The sequence below is a fragment of the Saccoglossus kowalevskii genome, chromosome 8, assembly GCF_978046115.1.
Source record: "Saccoglossus kowalevskii chromosome 8, keSacKowa6.1, whole genome shotgun sequence".
In the NCBI taxonomy this organism is placed as follows: Eukaryota; Metazoa; Hemichordata; class Enteropneusta; family Harrimaniidae; genus Saccoglossus; species Saccoglossus kowalevskii.
In genome coordinates this window covers 14,347,453-14,362,793 of record NC_140648.1, presented here as the reverse complement: position 1 = coordinate 14,362,793, position 15,341 = coordinate 14,347,453, and the positions used below count along the sequence as shown (strand labels likewise).

Genomic DNA, 15,341 nt, shown 5'->3' with positions numbered 1-15,341 from the left:
AAAGTCACTTTTCAAGATTATTAGATATTATTATAACCTTATTATATGGTTTATTAATGTAAAAAATATTCACATCCTTGTTGTCACACAAAGACAACTGTGTCCTCTCATTTCTATCAATTTCAACCAATATTGATGTTTATGAGGAAACCGGGTTATGTGTTCCCCAAGTATGCAAGCTATTCTAGGGTATAGCGTCTGACTGGAAATTGAATGTTGAGGTTGCATTTTATCACAGGGAGGACTTTACATTATAAAACAGAATACATTAATGGTTTTATGGACCCACTGCCTCAAACCATCTATAGATATATATTTTGGGGAATGCCCGACCATTAGGATCCAAATAGCTCAATGGCCAGAATGTCTGTTACATCGCAGTTGTGCGAGTTGTGAGTTTGAACCCTGTCTTTGTGGTTTCTTTTTAGCACAGTAAAACTTGGTCAGCGTAACTGATGCCACATGTTCTGTATAAAAGTTTTAAAACAATTTATCAGAACAAAAGACATGAAAGTCAGTGTTCTCCCTAGGCCTCTGAAGCGACACGGTACCGTGACGCTTGGACACTCGGCCGTGATGCTTGCCCTTTGTCCGTGACGCTTGGTCACTCGCCCGTGATGCTTATTGCTTTGTTTACAAGTGTCAGTCTCGTCTTGCACGAATTTAAAACAATTACATGTATTGATCGAAAGGTAATCCCGCTTTTGTTAGCCATACAAAGACAGTGATAAAAACGGAAGTCTGCAATAAGTTGCGAAGTCTTTCAAGGATGCAGAGCCGGGGTGCAGAGCCTCCAAATCCAAAAAAAAATACTAGAGTAGCAATAATTTGCCCATTGCACGCAACGGCAACAATGTGACAAAACAAGTCACGGCGTACGTCGGGAAGATCAACCCCAATTTGCTGCTGCCGGTGACATTAATTACCCCAAAATTAAAAAAAAAACAAGTGAAATTAAGTCGCATTGGAAAGAAAAGTGTGAATAATTCAACAGCAGACGAGACGGGTTAAGAAAAAACGAACCCTGACCTCTGGAAATACCCCATTCATAGGATGCCTTAGTAGCGAAGAACGCCGCCCTAAGGCCACATAATGCACGTTGCAACCTTGTGACCGATGCATGCTGCGTTACAGAGGGGCTCTGATCGAGGTAACAAAGATGGCGGCGCAGAGTGCATGTTTTTCCGTGATGTTTAAAAACATCTCGTTGACGATTTTGATGTATTGCCTATGATAATAGTCAATGAACCGTTTTAATTAACAATTTGTGTATTTTACACCAAAAAGTCAGATACCGATGATCGCAATAGCAGCAGTGAATACCCGTCCAACGCAATGCCGTCAGCTGACAATGTTACGGTGATCGTAGCGTTACTCACAAGGTATATAGCAATGAAAAATCGCCGACTATTAGTGCCGAACTGCCATTGTAGAATTTTTTTCTAATTATTGATTTATTTCAACATATTTCGATATCTCGCCGACTTTATAAATTTAACCAAAAGATGTTTTCCCCCGACGTTATATGAACTGACAGTGACATGGGCACTAAAACTTGTACACAATGATCAGTTACATCCATCATGTACATCCATGCATCCATGGATAACATTATATTCACTGACTAGCTATAACACAAGTTTTTCAATTTGTTTTCCTTTTTATGCTGTTCTATTTCAAACTTTATTTGACTTGATACAAAAACATAAAATACAATGCAGTAAAATGATATAAAATTTATCAAATATAAAAATATCTTGTCTTAATTGTATTAATTAATTGTCTTAGTAGATTGACCAAATTGGTTAGGAAAAACTGATTACTAGTATTATGCAAATATAATTATGCAAATTAGATGTATTGTTATGCAAATTGACCGTGATGCTTGACATGAAGTCTGGGGAGAACACTGAAAGTCCAAGGACATTTATTCATAAAAGTCGTAGGAAAATTGATAAGTACAATGAGATTTGAAGTGAGTCAGAATTGGATATAGGATATTTAGTGTAGATAAAGTTTCACAATGAGGTATTGTGCTAATCAGTTATGTCTCCCTTCAAACCTAGGTACCTGATAAAATCGCCATATCAGCAGCTCATCTGTTCCTCTCCATAGCTACCAGTATACGACCGGCATTTCTCATGCAGTTACCAAACGTACAGAAATTATTTAACGATGTCAGTGGAGGCTCACTGAGTACGTTACCCATAGAGGTAAGAATTGTCACTTACTCACTACAATTGCTTTGCTTTCAACTGTCTATTACATTTTCCAAAAGGGTGAAAGTGGTTAAAACAGTCACATTGTTTCATCTGTTCCATATCTGCCCTACCTATTGTATACATTACTCATGGAGGTGAAAATGTTTCTTACAATCGCATTGCTTTCATCTATTCCATATCGACCCAGCCATATACATTTCCCAAAGAGATAAAAATAGTTACTACAACTACATTGTTTGAATCTGTTCCATATTTACTATTGCATATCTATTGCATGTACAGTGAAAATGTAATCCCATATTCAATGGTTATGAGCTGCATGTAATGGACAATTTCAGACTGGATGTATATTTACAATAATCTGGATTATGTTGTTGTTTATTTTTGTCACAGGTGGAACTGCTTGTATACCGGGCATTGTCAAATATACTGATTCTACCATGGCCAAACATTGCAGAGACTGAGCAGCAATGGCCAGCCAGATCAGCCAATCATCTGAACTATATCAAAAGACTGACAGAGCAATTCAGGAATATTCAGAAATTTCCTTTTACTGATGACAAACAACGACAAGAAACTGGTTAGTCACTTTTTGTTTTTATTTGTTGATATATTGAGAGTAATTTTAAAGTCTGCTTTGAATCTGGGGAGTCGTTACCTGCGCATACGGCAGACGGCTGTAGTGTGTCGTTGTTTGCAAACAAGCTACCCTAACCAGGAGTTTTTGCGTTTTAGCAGGCATTGTTATTGTCGCTTAGGATTCAATTCCTGCACATGCACAGGTGACAAGCCTTCTCTGTAAATTGTTTTTTTCTTTTTTTAGCCAAACCGTGTATAAAGAAGACCCTGACCATACTGGTTGATTTAGTTGAGTCTGTGAGCGGTGAGGTGACCAAGACAAAACAGATATGTTATACGTCATTGCAAGACTCAATACAGTTTACAATATCAATATTTCCTATCCATATCAGGCAACCAGGTAAAGTAATGTAGTGTTACGTAATACCATAGTCGACTGACCTTGTCAGTAAGCTCTAATATTGTCAGATTACAATAAATTGTTCTTTAGTAAAATAATTTAGAGTTTATATATCGTATTTTTATCTGATTTATTTTAGATGTGGTTGAAGAGATTTTAAATTTTTTTTTGGCCGTGTTTCAGTCTCTTCGTATTCAGATGGGTGTCTCATTTACAGAACAAGCCATCCAGACATTTATGAATTTGTTCACAAGGTAAGCTAATAAGGGAGAATTTGGGTCCTGTCACAACATTCAGACAATTTTTAGCATTAGTTTGATGAATTTTGTTATTTTTCCATGATTTATTTGTTAATTCTGTTCATACTATTATCTTTTTGCAGGGAGCAGTTGGCAGATACCATTCTGAATGATGGGAGTACTGGCTGCAGAATTGTTGAAAAGTAAGAATGACATAATGCCCCTACCTCTCCTGACATGAATGTACTACTCATAATTATTCATAATGCCAGGTCATGACATATTTGTACTTCAAATGGTACAAACTAATATTATGAAAAGGAAAGGTATCATGTGCCGCATATCTTGTACCAGAATCTATCGTATTTCCCCGAGTATAAGCCCAGGGGCCTGAACATGTAAAATAGAAAAAAATAAGGGGTGGGCTTACTCGAGGACCCCCTCAGAAAAAATAATTTGTTGGTGCGTTTAAAACTGTAACCATCTTCCCAGTCTAAAATATTATCCAAATTTCTTTTTTCGTTTACAGCGCCGGCCTGGGGAATGTTACGTCTTTCTGAGAAAACAAAAATGGGAAACGAGCCGTCATTAATTTTAATGACGCTTTTTACAATAAAGAAACAAATATGAACAATAAACAAAAATGTTATTACAATATGGTTCACATACTGTCTGAATTTACGGTGCAAAAATGGGTTGGGTCTGTTGGAAAATGGTCGAAGGCAAGATTGTACGCAAACTCTCGATACAAAACTATTCGTAATTTGACCTGAACAACTTCCTTTGACCTAACAGGTCACGTCTTTCGTTAACCAATGTAAATGCTCTGTCATACAGTTGAAGTTTTCCGATTATTGACCAAGTATTTTTATCAACGCAATGCGGAAGTGTATTACCACGATGTCAAAATGCGATCTGTTAACACTTATTTCGCCAAAAAACGATGACTTGTTTCTCTACAAGCTGCTGATTCGCAATTTTCGAAAGGTAAATTGAGGGTGAGGGAAGTATTTAAACCTTTCACGGCCGCCAACAAATCCTATCAAAGAATAATTTGCTCGTTCACACCCTATTCACGATAGTTTCAATGGACATGATTATTCGGAAAAGTATAACAATGATAGTGACCAGGTTTCACAACTTGACGATCACATTTTTGCCGTTTGGAAAACTACTACTCAAAAGAAATGTGGATTATTTCAGTATTGCAACATTGAGTAAATAACAGTATAAAAAGCGTGCGAACTATGTACGTTCACTCTGAAATTAATGCAAGTTTTCTCGTAAAACCTGGAACCAAACTACATGATTTTTATGCAATAAAATACACTTTTTACATGCATATTTTAATAAATGTTGTCAACGCCCGATAAAAACACCCTGGGCCTATACTCGGGGATGCCCTCAACTCGTTAAATGTCCAAAAACAGAGGGGTGGCGTTATACTCGGGGAGGGGCTTATACTCAGGGAAGTACGGTAAGTTCAAACTGTTGGAAGAGGACATTTATTGTCCTTTTTATCGTTTCTATCTGTTCATAATTCTTCAATAAACATAAACAAATAATTACGTTTGGAGGTTGCTGAACTAAGACGTTTTTGTGACGTTGTCAGTGGTAACATGATTGTAAAAAAAAAAAAGTGTGAAGCACAACAAAAGTGTGAAGCATAGAAATGAATACAAGACTCACAGATGTTTTATTTCTTACCAATGAGAAACATTGATCATTTGAATTTCGATCAAAATTAACAAAAATTTTGCTTACAAAGGTTCAAAGTCAATAGCATATGAACGTCACCATTTCCTGCTAGGTGTTGAAATGCTAGATAGGAAAATTATCTTTTTTGCCAAAATCATGTCTATATATACCAGTTGCATATGTACACTTAGAAAAGTTGAGCTGTAATGTTGTGTCCTAATTAAATATTCGCATTTGTAATTCTGAGCTGTCTATCAAGTTTTGGTGATCATCACATTTGGTACATATGAAACACTGAAACGACTTTCATTGTCCTTATCATTAAATGTAACTTGTGAAACTACTTTCAATCTGTTCCTATCAATTTTTAAAGTTTTTAATCTCTCTTTGTACAGATTTCTAAGAATTTTACAGATTTTGGTTCAAGAGCCAGGATCAGCAAGTAAAAGGTTTCTACCCAGTATTATAACACTATGTATGGACCAAATATATCCCATAATAGCAGAGGTAAGGCATTATACTTTGCTGATTGGCTTTGATCAGTAGTTATTCAATTCAACAACTAAAATGAATGAGGTTGATATTATTGGTGTATTTGTCTTGCTAAAATATGAACTTTAGAGTTCTATCTCTGGCAATGACTGTTGCTATAACAACTACAGTCTGATACAAACTTCTTAACTTCTCTTTTCAGAGATCTTCACCCGATATCAAGTCTGTATTATTTGAACTACTACATTTACTATTACTCTACAATTGGAGATATTTCTTCAGATCATCTGTATTAGACAGTATGAAGTCTGGGAATGAAACAATGGAGAACCAACCACGGTTTGTGGCTATCATGCAGGTATGAATAGTAATTAGCACTGTGTATGGCATGTCCTGTGTAGTCTGGGGTATTTGAAACTGAAATTGTTAGGCCATCGCTGATTGGCTACTGATTTGAAATTACATTTTTTGGTTTCAAAAACCCCAGGAAAGTGTTCCATGTTTCTTGTGTTATTAGGTGTTTGTATACCGAGGATTTTTCCACACAAAAATGACAAATTAAGCCGAATTTTGTTAGCGATTGGCTTAATATTACCCCAACGGATCGCTTGGCTGTGAAAGATTGGTATTTTTTTTCCTGATTTGTAGGAATCTGAAAAACATGTTTCCTAAACTGTCTCCTTATTTAGTTTCATGCCGTATTCAAGATGGCGGTTCACATATAGTAAATATTGCATTTATTTTATTACCACTTGTGTGCCAGCTGACAATGTTTGAAAAGACTCTAAATTGTCCCACTCATCTGAATTTGAGATTTTCTGATCTGGACCAGTGATGTCGCAGTGTTCTATTTGCCTGGCTTCAGACAGGTTGTTGGTTCAGTCGCCCAATCAACTGTACACTCAATAGTATAAATGAGAGTACTTTCTGACCATACAGTATTTGGTGTGGAAGAAAGACTTATTGATACAATTGTTCTTGCTCTTGGTGTTTTTTAAAGAAATCTGGTATCCATAACTCTAAAGTAGCAGATTTCACAGTCTTTTTGACTCCCGTGTGCAAAGCACAAAAAGGGAGTCTTTGCAGTTAGTGTGTCTGTCTGTCTGTCTTCTGTGTGTGTGTGTCTGTTCCATCGATATCTCAAGAACCAATGTTCGGATTTCAATGAAACTTGGTATATAGCTTGTCTGGGGCAATGCGCAGATTTGATTACCGTAGTTTTTGGTTGACATCCATGCATATTAATGAGCTCATCTGCATAATAATGTGTGAATTTTACACTATTTCTGTTATATCTCAAGAAGCATTAAAACGATTTTCATGTATTTTGGTAAGAATGTTACTAATGATTGGCAGATGCAATTCATTGTTGTATTTTACATTTTAATTAAAATTTAGCATTTTTTAAGTATTTTTGTATTAGTTTTTTTTTAAATTATTCTGCCCAATTGCATGAATACAACTAATAGGAATCGGTGAGTGGACTAATTTGCATAATGATGCGCATGCGTATTCTATTTTTTTTATGACCAGCAATTTATGATGGTGTCAGCCATTTTGTTATTTCCAGTGTGTTGTACAAAAATGAAGCAAGCGCTCGGGAGATGAAATGTATCAGTTTACATTATGAAAAGGTCTAAGAAATTACATGTATGATTTTTTATTATCGTATAAGTAAATAAATAAATAAGTAATTGAACAAATGTATAACCTCAATGATTATGAAACGAATTACTGTGCAAGCTAGTTTACATTCACGTGTGGTGTACAATTACATTCAAGCCACGGAACATTGAACCCTGTGTTAGCCCAGTCAAGAAAATAACGAATGTGAAATTCATCATCGCTAAAACCATGGCAGTGTTGAAGATATGAAAATGGTTGGTAGGTTCAATTTCATGGTAAAATGTTGTGTAAATTCGTTGTACTTGTGAATCCTGATTTATCACCGTATTATTGAACGCGAGAACAAATATGGTGACCTCCAGCATCAATGTAGTTGTATCAAGTCGCTACCGTAAGGAGATATTTCCTTTGTATCGCTTACCAACATTGTATTGTACTTCTTTCCTTTATTTTCCTTTACACATTTGGAAACTTGCATGGTGCACTTTCACCCCCACCTCCCCCAAATTACGAAGCTATCAAGTCGATTAGTAGGTATAGGATGTCTATGTGTGTTGATGACTACTGCGTTGTGTAAGGGCTTCTCGTACGTTAAATGGGGCACATTCCCAGAAAAAATATCTATTTACACAGAGCTGACAAAATTCGCCTACATGTGTGAATATATGTTGGGATTTGGAGAAAAAAACTCGTAAAACATACCGAATTTACCGTGACAGCAGTGATCAATTTTGATGCCGATTGCTGGTGGGCTGATCAGCATGTCGGATTATTTCTGAGAACGTTCTTCGTGTGGGAAATCACAACATTATTAGCACTAAGTTGGCTGGTTTACCTTATTTTGTGTCAGAGTACCCTGTACAAATGACGTGAATCGACATGCGATGATTACCAAAACAATTTGACAATCGGTGTCTCATTTGTTCACTGCCCCTCAACACGGTGATTTGTTACGATCGACGGTGATTTTTTATGAAGGGTATTTTTCCCGGCGGAAATTACGAATTCATTGGCTCTAATATATCCTAGTTTACTTTAGTTGTTTCATCCGATTATTCTGTACATTGATTTTACCTTGCAAAGGAAACAATCGGTGTCTGACTTTGTTATATTTACACTATTGCAACACCTTATGTGGGCCCCCAGCGTGGGCCTCGTGTTTCACTATTTTTTTAATTGAATATTACACGGCACGATATCCCTCAAATCGGAAGGCACATTTATTACTCGAGTTACTGTTCCTATTAAGTTAAGCCATGGAGCAAAAAAGAAAATATGGTTAAGCTGAATACCATGCTTCATGTGGAATGTATAGACCGTGATATCGGCATTAACTACTGGATGCACAGTGGAAACCACTGGAGCAATCTGATTAAAATCTGATGTAGTGTACGGGCTTTAATTATTTTAGCTATGAAGTTATTTTAATTTTCATTACTTTTGTTATTAATGCCCTTTTATTTTATTATTTTACTTTGAAAAATCACAAAATCAAAATCAAAGTAAAATAATAAAATAAAAGGGCATTAATAACAAATATAATAAAAAATAAAATTAAAATAAGTTTATAGCCAAAATAATTAAAGTCCGTACACTACATCAGATTTTAATCAGATTGCCACTGGAGCAACGCCACGCTGACCGGCGTCTCCTGCCTGGTAAAAAAAAAAACATGCGGGACGGGCTGCAGGGTTTTAAACCGTCGTAGATGTTTTTGAAACGAAAATTAGCGAATAGGTTTTGTTTCGAGCCACTTAAAATGTCCTATGTGTATTTTTGGTTGGTACTCATCGCGTGTGACGTGCCCCAGATAGTGTCAATTTATACGCAGTAACAAATGAGACGCGTTGGGGATTACTTTAAATTTTACGTACCGAGAAGTACGTCTGCCGTAAGTTATTAATATTTGTTATGGTACTGAGCTGTACGATGGTTGTAATTTTACCATGTCGATTTTCGGGATATACGAACCAATCGAAAAGATCGTGATGAATTCCTTATTAATATACGTAACTGAAAGTAAATAAATATAATATTTATTGACACACATATTGATATTAAGATAGTGGTTTGAATTTTAGATATTTAGATTGTGATTGTTTGTCAGAAATTTACATAGTTGTTCTTGCTACTTTACGTTTTCCGTGTTAACTAGATTTCTAAAATATTTTTAATTGCCCTATAAGTTTATTTTGGGCATTTATTTGTTTACTATTTCGTTGCATTTCATTTTCCTCAATGTTTTATGAATTATTTCAGTTTTCTTTTTAATGTTTCAATTTTGTGTAGCTATTTTATGCATATTTTTAAGTAGGCTTATTGTAGGTATACGATGTCTATGTGTGTAGATGACTACTGGTGGCTACTTATTTAATAGATTATTCATAATTTGTTTATCATTTTCAAATATTCCCGAATATTACATCATGATCCCTATTCCCTCAGCACACGGGAGTTCTTTCTAAGCTTTCTTTGATTTATCATGGTAGCAGTTTCATTAGCTCGGACGTTCAAATCTGTGTTCAAGTCCTTTGCGAATTTGTCTTGTGAATAAATCAATAGATATAATAATTAAATATTAATTATATAAATGATTAATAAATAAATAATGCATGCTGCAGTCAAGTCTATGTTGGTAATGTTCCAGGTAACACATTGTGTTTAATACAGACCATAAAATATAATTATGCCACAGCCATGCTTTATACACATTTATTTGTCAATGTTATAGGCGTTTGGTCAGTCTTTCCTCCAGCCAGATATAGCAATTTTCAAACAGAATTTGGAAGCCCTGGAGACTCTTAACACCAAATGGAAACTGTATTATAAGGTATGTTAATCTAAATTAAACTGATGATGCATTGCATGATGGGTAAATCAGTCTGAATAAAAGAATTTCAAGTTCTTAGGCTGATACGCTACCCGCCATTTTAATCTGTGGTAGGTGTTTTTATCACTTTTTTTACAAGTTTAATTTCCATTGATGTTTCCTCCTGTGAGATATCTTAGACGCAAAGTATTTCTAAGAATGCCCAGGTTGACAGATTTGAAATCAGTGCAGAGCTGCTTGATTGGCTAACCAACCCTAACACTTAACAGTCAGACCAATCAGAGAGCAGCTTGTGTGTTGACCTATCAAATTCTGCCCAACTGTAGATACCTCTTCATTTTATGATTGAAAGAAACATTTATTGCATGAATATTTCATAAACTATCTTTTCAAGGCAACCTGGGTGATAACAATAAGAAATTCATCATTTTTAAGACAATAATAAAGCTGGTGGTCTTAACAATTTTGCATAGAGCTACAACTTCATGATTAAATAAAATATCCCCCTCCCTCTTGTGCATATAATTTCAATGCTATCATGTATATGGTTGGCTAGCAATTGAACCTGAAACTAGTTGATGAATATCAATATATAGTTACCATGGTTACTGTACTGTACATTTTACATCTTTCTTTCTTCCTAGAAATATTTTCGAGAAGTAATGTTATTCCAGTTTTTGAACGTCCTTCTCCAAGTGTTGGTACACAAATCACATGATCTTCTCCAAGAGGAAATCCTGATTACAGTTTACAACATGGCGTCGGTGGACTTCGATAATTTCTTCAGTAACTTCCTTCTTCAGTTTCTTGCGTCATGTGATGGGCTAGATCATGACCAGAAAGCGGCCTTGAATAGCAAGTTTAGTATGGATAGGGTAAGTACAGAGTAAATCTGTTTAACAGCCTCTTCACTTTTTAGCTCCGCTGTCGAGCGGAGCTTATCATATGAGTGATTGCCCGTCGTCCGTGTCAATGTTTTACTTTTTCGACTTTTGAATGCTTTGATACTTGGTGTATATGTACCTTGGGTACACCTCTCTCAGATTTGTTCATTTCATGATGATATCTTCAATTCTCTAATTTTAGTGAATATTTTTTTAATTTTTTGTAAAAAGTGATATTTTTGACTTCTTGTTGAAAACCGCAAGTCTGATTGCTTTTATATTACATATATAGGTACTACATGTGGACCTCTTTCAAATTTGTTAATTTCGTGGTGATATCTTCAATTATCTAATTTTGATGATTATTTTTGGTGAAAAGTGATATTTTTGAATTCTTGTTGAAAACCGCAAGTCATTTTCTAATGATATCTTCTGTTCTTTAATTGCAATGTGCATTGCTAACAGCGGAGCTATCTTAGCCGACAGGCTGCTTGTTAAGGTATATTTTAAGATCAGTGCGTTACCCTGATGTTTACTGTAAACTAGTCAATTTTTGCAGCTAGCAATTTGTTTTAGTCATTTGAAGGTGGCATTTGTAAAAACTAAATTTCTTGAGAAGTAATATTACTCCTTGCTTGTTGTACCACTTTGAAATTCTCATTGGTACAAACGAATTGTGATTGTTATAATTATAGCTGTAGCGAAATTAATGTGGTTTGTGCTATATTACACAAAAAGTCCAGCGAATTACCATAGCACTCTAAACTCTGTATGTCAATGATTTTCACTCAACATAGATAAAAGGAGACCCAGAAAAAAAAAAATTGTTCTGGTCATTTTTGCGCATCAGTTACAAATTAGAAAAAAAAAATGAAAGGATATAAAATTTTATTTTGTAAAAAAGCAATTGAAAAAAGAAATATTAGAAGAAAAAAAACTTTTTGTCTGTCTAATGAACTATGTAAATGTTTTGTTAAGTTATCAACCTTCAGCGTGTCTAAATTAAACATCTTTTCATTTTCCAGGATTTGCCGTCATTTACACAGAGCTTGCGTCGACTTGTGAATGACCTACGATACTTTCGAATCCAGAATTCAGCTCTACCCGAGGGATCTGTAAAATTGTAACAAATTCACGCTTCTGTAGTCAAGATTTATTCATCAAAGATTTTTTGTCATTATTAATTTATTTTGGTAATATAAGTGATCTTATTCCCTCACAGTCCGACTTTCGTCTGACTAATTTCAAGCCGTTTTATTTTAAATGACAGCTGCGGTATGTGTATATTACATCGTCAATGTCATTTGATAATGTAATCGCATACTTTTAATACAATAATGGTTGTCAGACACAACAGTGCCATAGGCGATTTTCAGTTCACTGCGAGATCTCACGTAATGCATGAAAGCCACAAATCAAACGCCTGTCACAAAAAATGATTTGATTTTGAACCTTAATTTCTTTTTTTTTTGAGATTCAGAGGGGAATGTAGTGTTGAGATACTTGTATTTGACCATCATCAAATGTGTGCAACACATTATCAGGCATGGAAATACTCAAAATATACTTGTTTGTTGATTCCCACGCAATGTCTTCACATTACTGCAATGCTATATATAGCCTTTGTTTGTCCTATTTTTTACGTTCGATTTCATGCTTAAAGCAAGATCTTGCAGTGAAAACGTCTATTTCAAGTTTCAAATAGTCTCTATATGGTTAATTGATTTTACACTGACTGGAATCATGATCATTTGTGCTATTTGACTACAAGCTTATAGTGAGACTACTGGGGAAGCTAAATCGATCTAACTTCCTTGTGACCACTAAATTACTATAATCATAACCTGAAAATCAAGCTGCCCCATTCAACTCTAGGATGTCTGAATGCCAGAATACAGATGAAAAAGTAAAGCAGAGAGGGCATACCTTCTGTCAAAGACATTGGGGAGGCTTATCTGGTGAAGATACAGATTACTCAATTGTTAAAATATTGCTAATTTCATTTGGGTCAATTTATTTTGAAGGTCAAGATGAAAAAAATTGGCGCTATAAACACATAAACCTTCTTATTTTGGGCCCAAAATATATAGATATAGAGGATGGCCATAATCTGCCGTCAGTGTTCAAAGTAGAAATCATACAAAAATTATGTCAAAAACATCCTTTTAGAGAAATATGATAAGTGTTCTGATCTGGATTTACTGAATTGAAACTATATCCTGTGCATGTTCTCTTCATACATCCTGGTACTGGATGGGAGGACTAAATCACTTTCCTTGAAATTTTGTCAATTATTCTCCCCACAAAACAGTGTATAATAGTGGAAATTATGGTTGCAATACCCCAGAGTACCAGGATGTGAAACCTTTTGGGGTCGTGCATAAGTACCAGGATGTGAACCCTTTTGGGGTCGTGCATAAGTACCAGGATGTGAGACCTTTTGGGGTCGTGCATAAATACCAGGATGTGAGACCTTTGGGTCATGCATAAGTACCAGGATGTGAAACCTTTTGGGGTCGTGCATAAGTACCAGGATGTGAGACCTTTTGGGGTCGTGCATAAATACCAGGATCTGAGATCTTTGGGTCATGCATAAGTCCAGGATGTGAAACCTTTTGGGGTCGTGCATAAGTACCAGGATGTGAGACCTTTTGGGGTCATGCATAAGGGGGGTCATGCATAAGGTATATTGTACAATGGTCTCTTCTGGTTAGAACATGGGGCTTATAATTTTCTTTCCTGTCTTTTAGAAAAAGAAAAGGAAGGTTCTGCAAACTTCAAGATTTGACATAATGCTTGCAATATTTAACTCTTCTCTATCTGAAATAATTTGCAATTAAGAACTTATTATTTTGTAGAAGCACAGTCTTGAGAATGATTTTTATTTAGGTCCATGTAAGGACAAACATCATCGTGTGACTTGTACTTCTTTTGTGGAGGTAGTTTTTTTTTTTTAATCATGGCTGCGATTTGTGAACATTGATTTAAAACATGTAAATATGATGAGCCGTGATGTAAAGAAACGTGTCTATTTCTTAGTATTGTATATACTGTGTAGAAAGGTGACTCTTGAAGAAATAAAAAATATATATAATTTTTGTGCATTTGCAATGAAAATAATATGATTGTTTAGATTTCTTATTTCCATATTTATGTACAGCTTGGTAATGTTCCAAGACAACCTACTTCTCCTTCCATGATAAAAGTTTGCCATTTTTCAGGCTGTGGTATTTGGCAACCCAAGAGTCTGCAGCCTGCTATTTGTTCTCTGAAAAGTGAGAATATTTCGTGATCTGGCTGAGAAGCAATTCATGATGTTCAACATGCCCCCAGATTGAATAAGATTCTGGTCATAATGTTGGTTATATTGAAGACCTAAACTTACAAGACTAAGTAGGCTTAGATTATTGCCCTTAGGGAAGAGTGTCCGTACAGGCAGTGATCACATCATTTGTTCATTCAGACAATCAAATGACTTGAATATATTGTTCCTGTCATAGGCAAAAATGTTTATGCTACCAATGAATTACCTGTGCTTACAACACTGACCAATGCACCAAATAAATGGTGCATTCAAACACGTATATTAGATGTTTTGCATTGATACGCTAGAGATAGAATTACCGTACATGACCAATGCTTCAAAAAGAACAGCATGCTGCATTAATTAGATAAATGCTTCCCTGCTCATAACTGCGGCAAACTCTTAGTGGGATAAAAAGAGGATCAGCTTGAAACCAGTTTCCATACAAAGATGTGGTAACATTTTTCTTCGTTCTCACTAACTCCATGGTACCATTGGGAACCAATCAAGACATGTACATTGGCAAATTTGAAAATTTGAAAAAAAAAAGACTTTAGGCACATAGATATTCTCAAAAAAGTCGAATTTCATGACCTGTTACTTAACTACTCAAAAATAAAAAATTAAATTAATTTGGAAAAGATACTGTGCAGATCAAAATTATTTGTCAACCTGATTTTAACAAAATATGACATTTACTCAGAGTTTTGATATAAGGTATTAATAACTACTGTATTCCCTGGCTAGTTCATGAAGAATTTTAAAAGAGTCCAATAGATGGGGACGGAGGTAAAATTGGAACTAAAAATTCATAAATACCATTTTGCGACTTCCAGTTTGTATCATAATGTTTGTAAGTTCATTAATTATATATAACAAGCTGGAAATTCTTTTACACATTGTAAACATTATGCAAATATTCAAATTGGTTTGATTAGTTTGTAAGAAAAACATTTTCAAAATGAACTGTAAATTGATTTTAATGGAATTGATCTTGTGACTGAAACACCAAATATAATGAGGTTACACATTTGTTTTAGGGTTAGGGTTAGCACACAATAGGAGTC

The 15,341-nt window shown here is 35.2% G+C and overlaps 1 protein-coding gene across 1 annotated transcript in view; it reads left to right on the top strand.

Moving 5' to 3' along the window:
- The window catches only part of LOC100378340 (exportin-6-like), a 33,279-nt gene extending 19,189 nt beyond the window's left edge, over nt 1-14,090 (top strand). The window contains exons 16-25 of the mRNA XM_006823663.3: nt 2,067-2,213; nt 2,616-2,802; nt 3,046-3,201; nt 3,341-3,455; nt 3,584-3,643; nt 5,534-5,645; nt 5,833-5,988; nt 9,988-10,086; nt 10,731-10,961; nt 11,996-14,090. Of these exons, the coding sequence (XP_006823726.1) occupies nt 2,067-2,213; nt 2,616-2,802; nt 3,046-3,201; nt 3,341-3,455; nt 3,584-3,643; nt 5,534-5,645; nt 5,833-5,988; nt 9,988-10,086; nt 10,731-10,961; nt 11,996-12,097 (1,365 nt within the window). The 3' untranslated portion in view covers nt 12,098-14,090. The remainder of the gene's footprint in view (nt 1-2,066; nt 2,214-2,615; nt 2,803-3,045; nt 3,202-3,340; nt 3,456-3,583; nt 3,644-5,533; nt 5,646-5,832; nt 5,989-9,987; nt 10,087-10,730; nt 10,962-11,995) is intronic.
- The last annotated feature ends 1,251 nt before the right edge of the window (nt 14,091-15,341 follow it).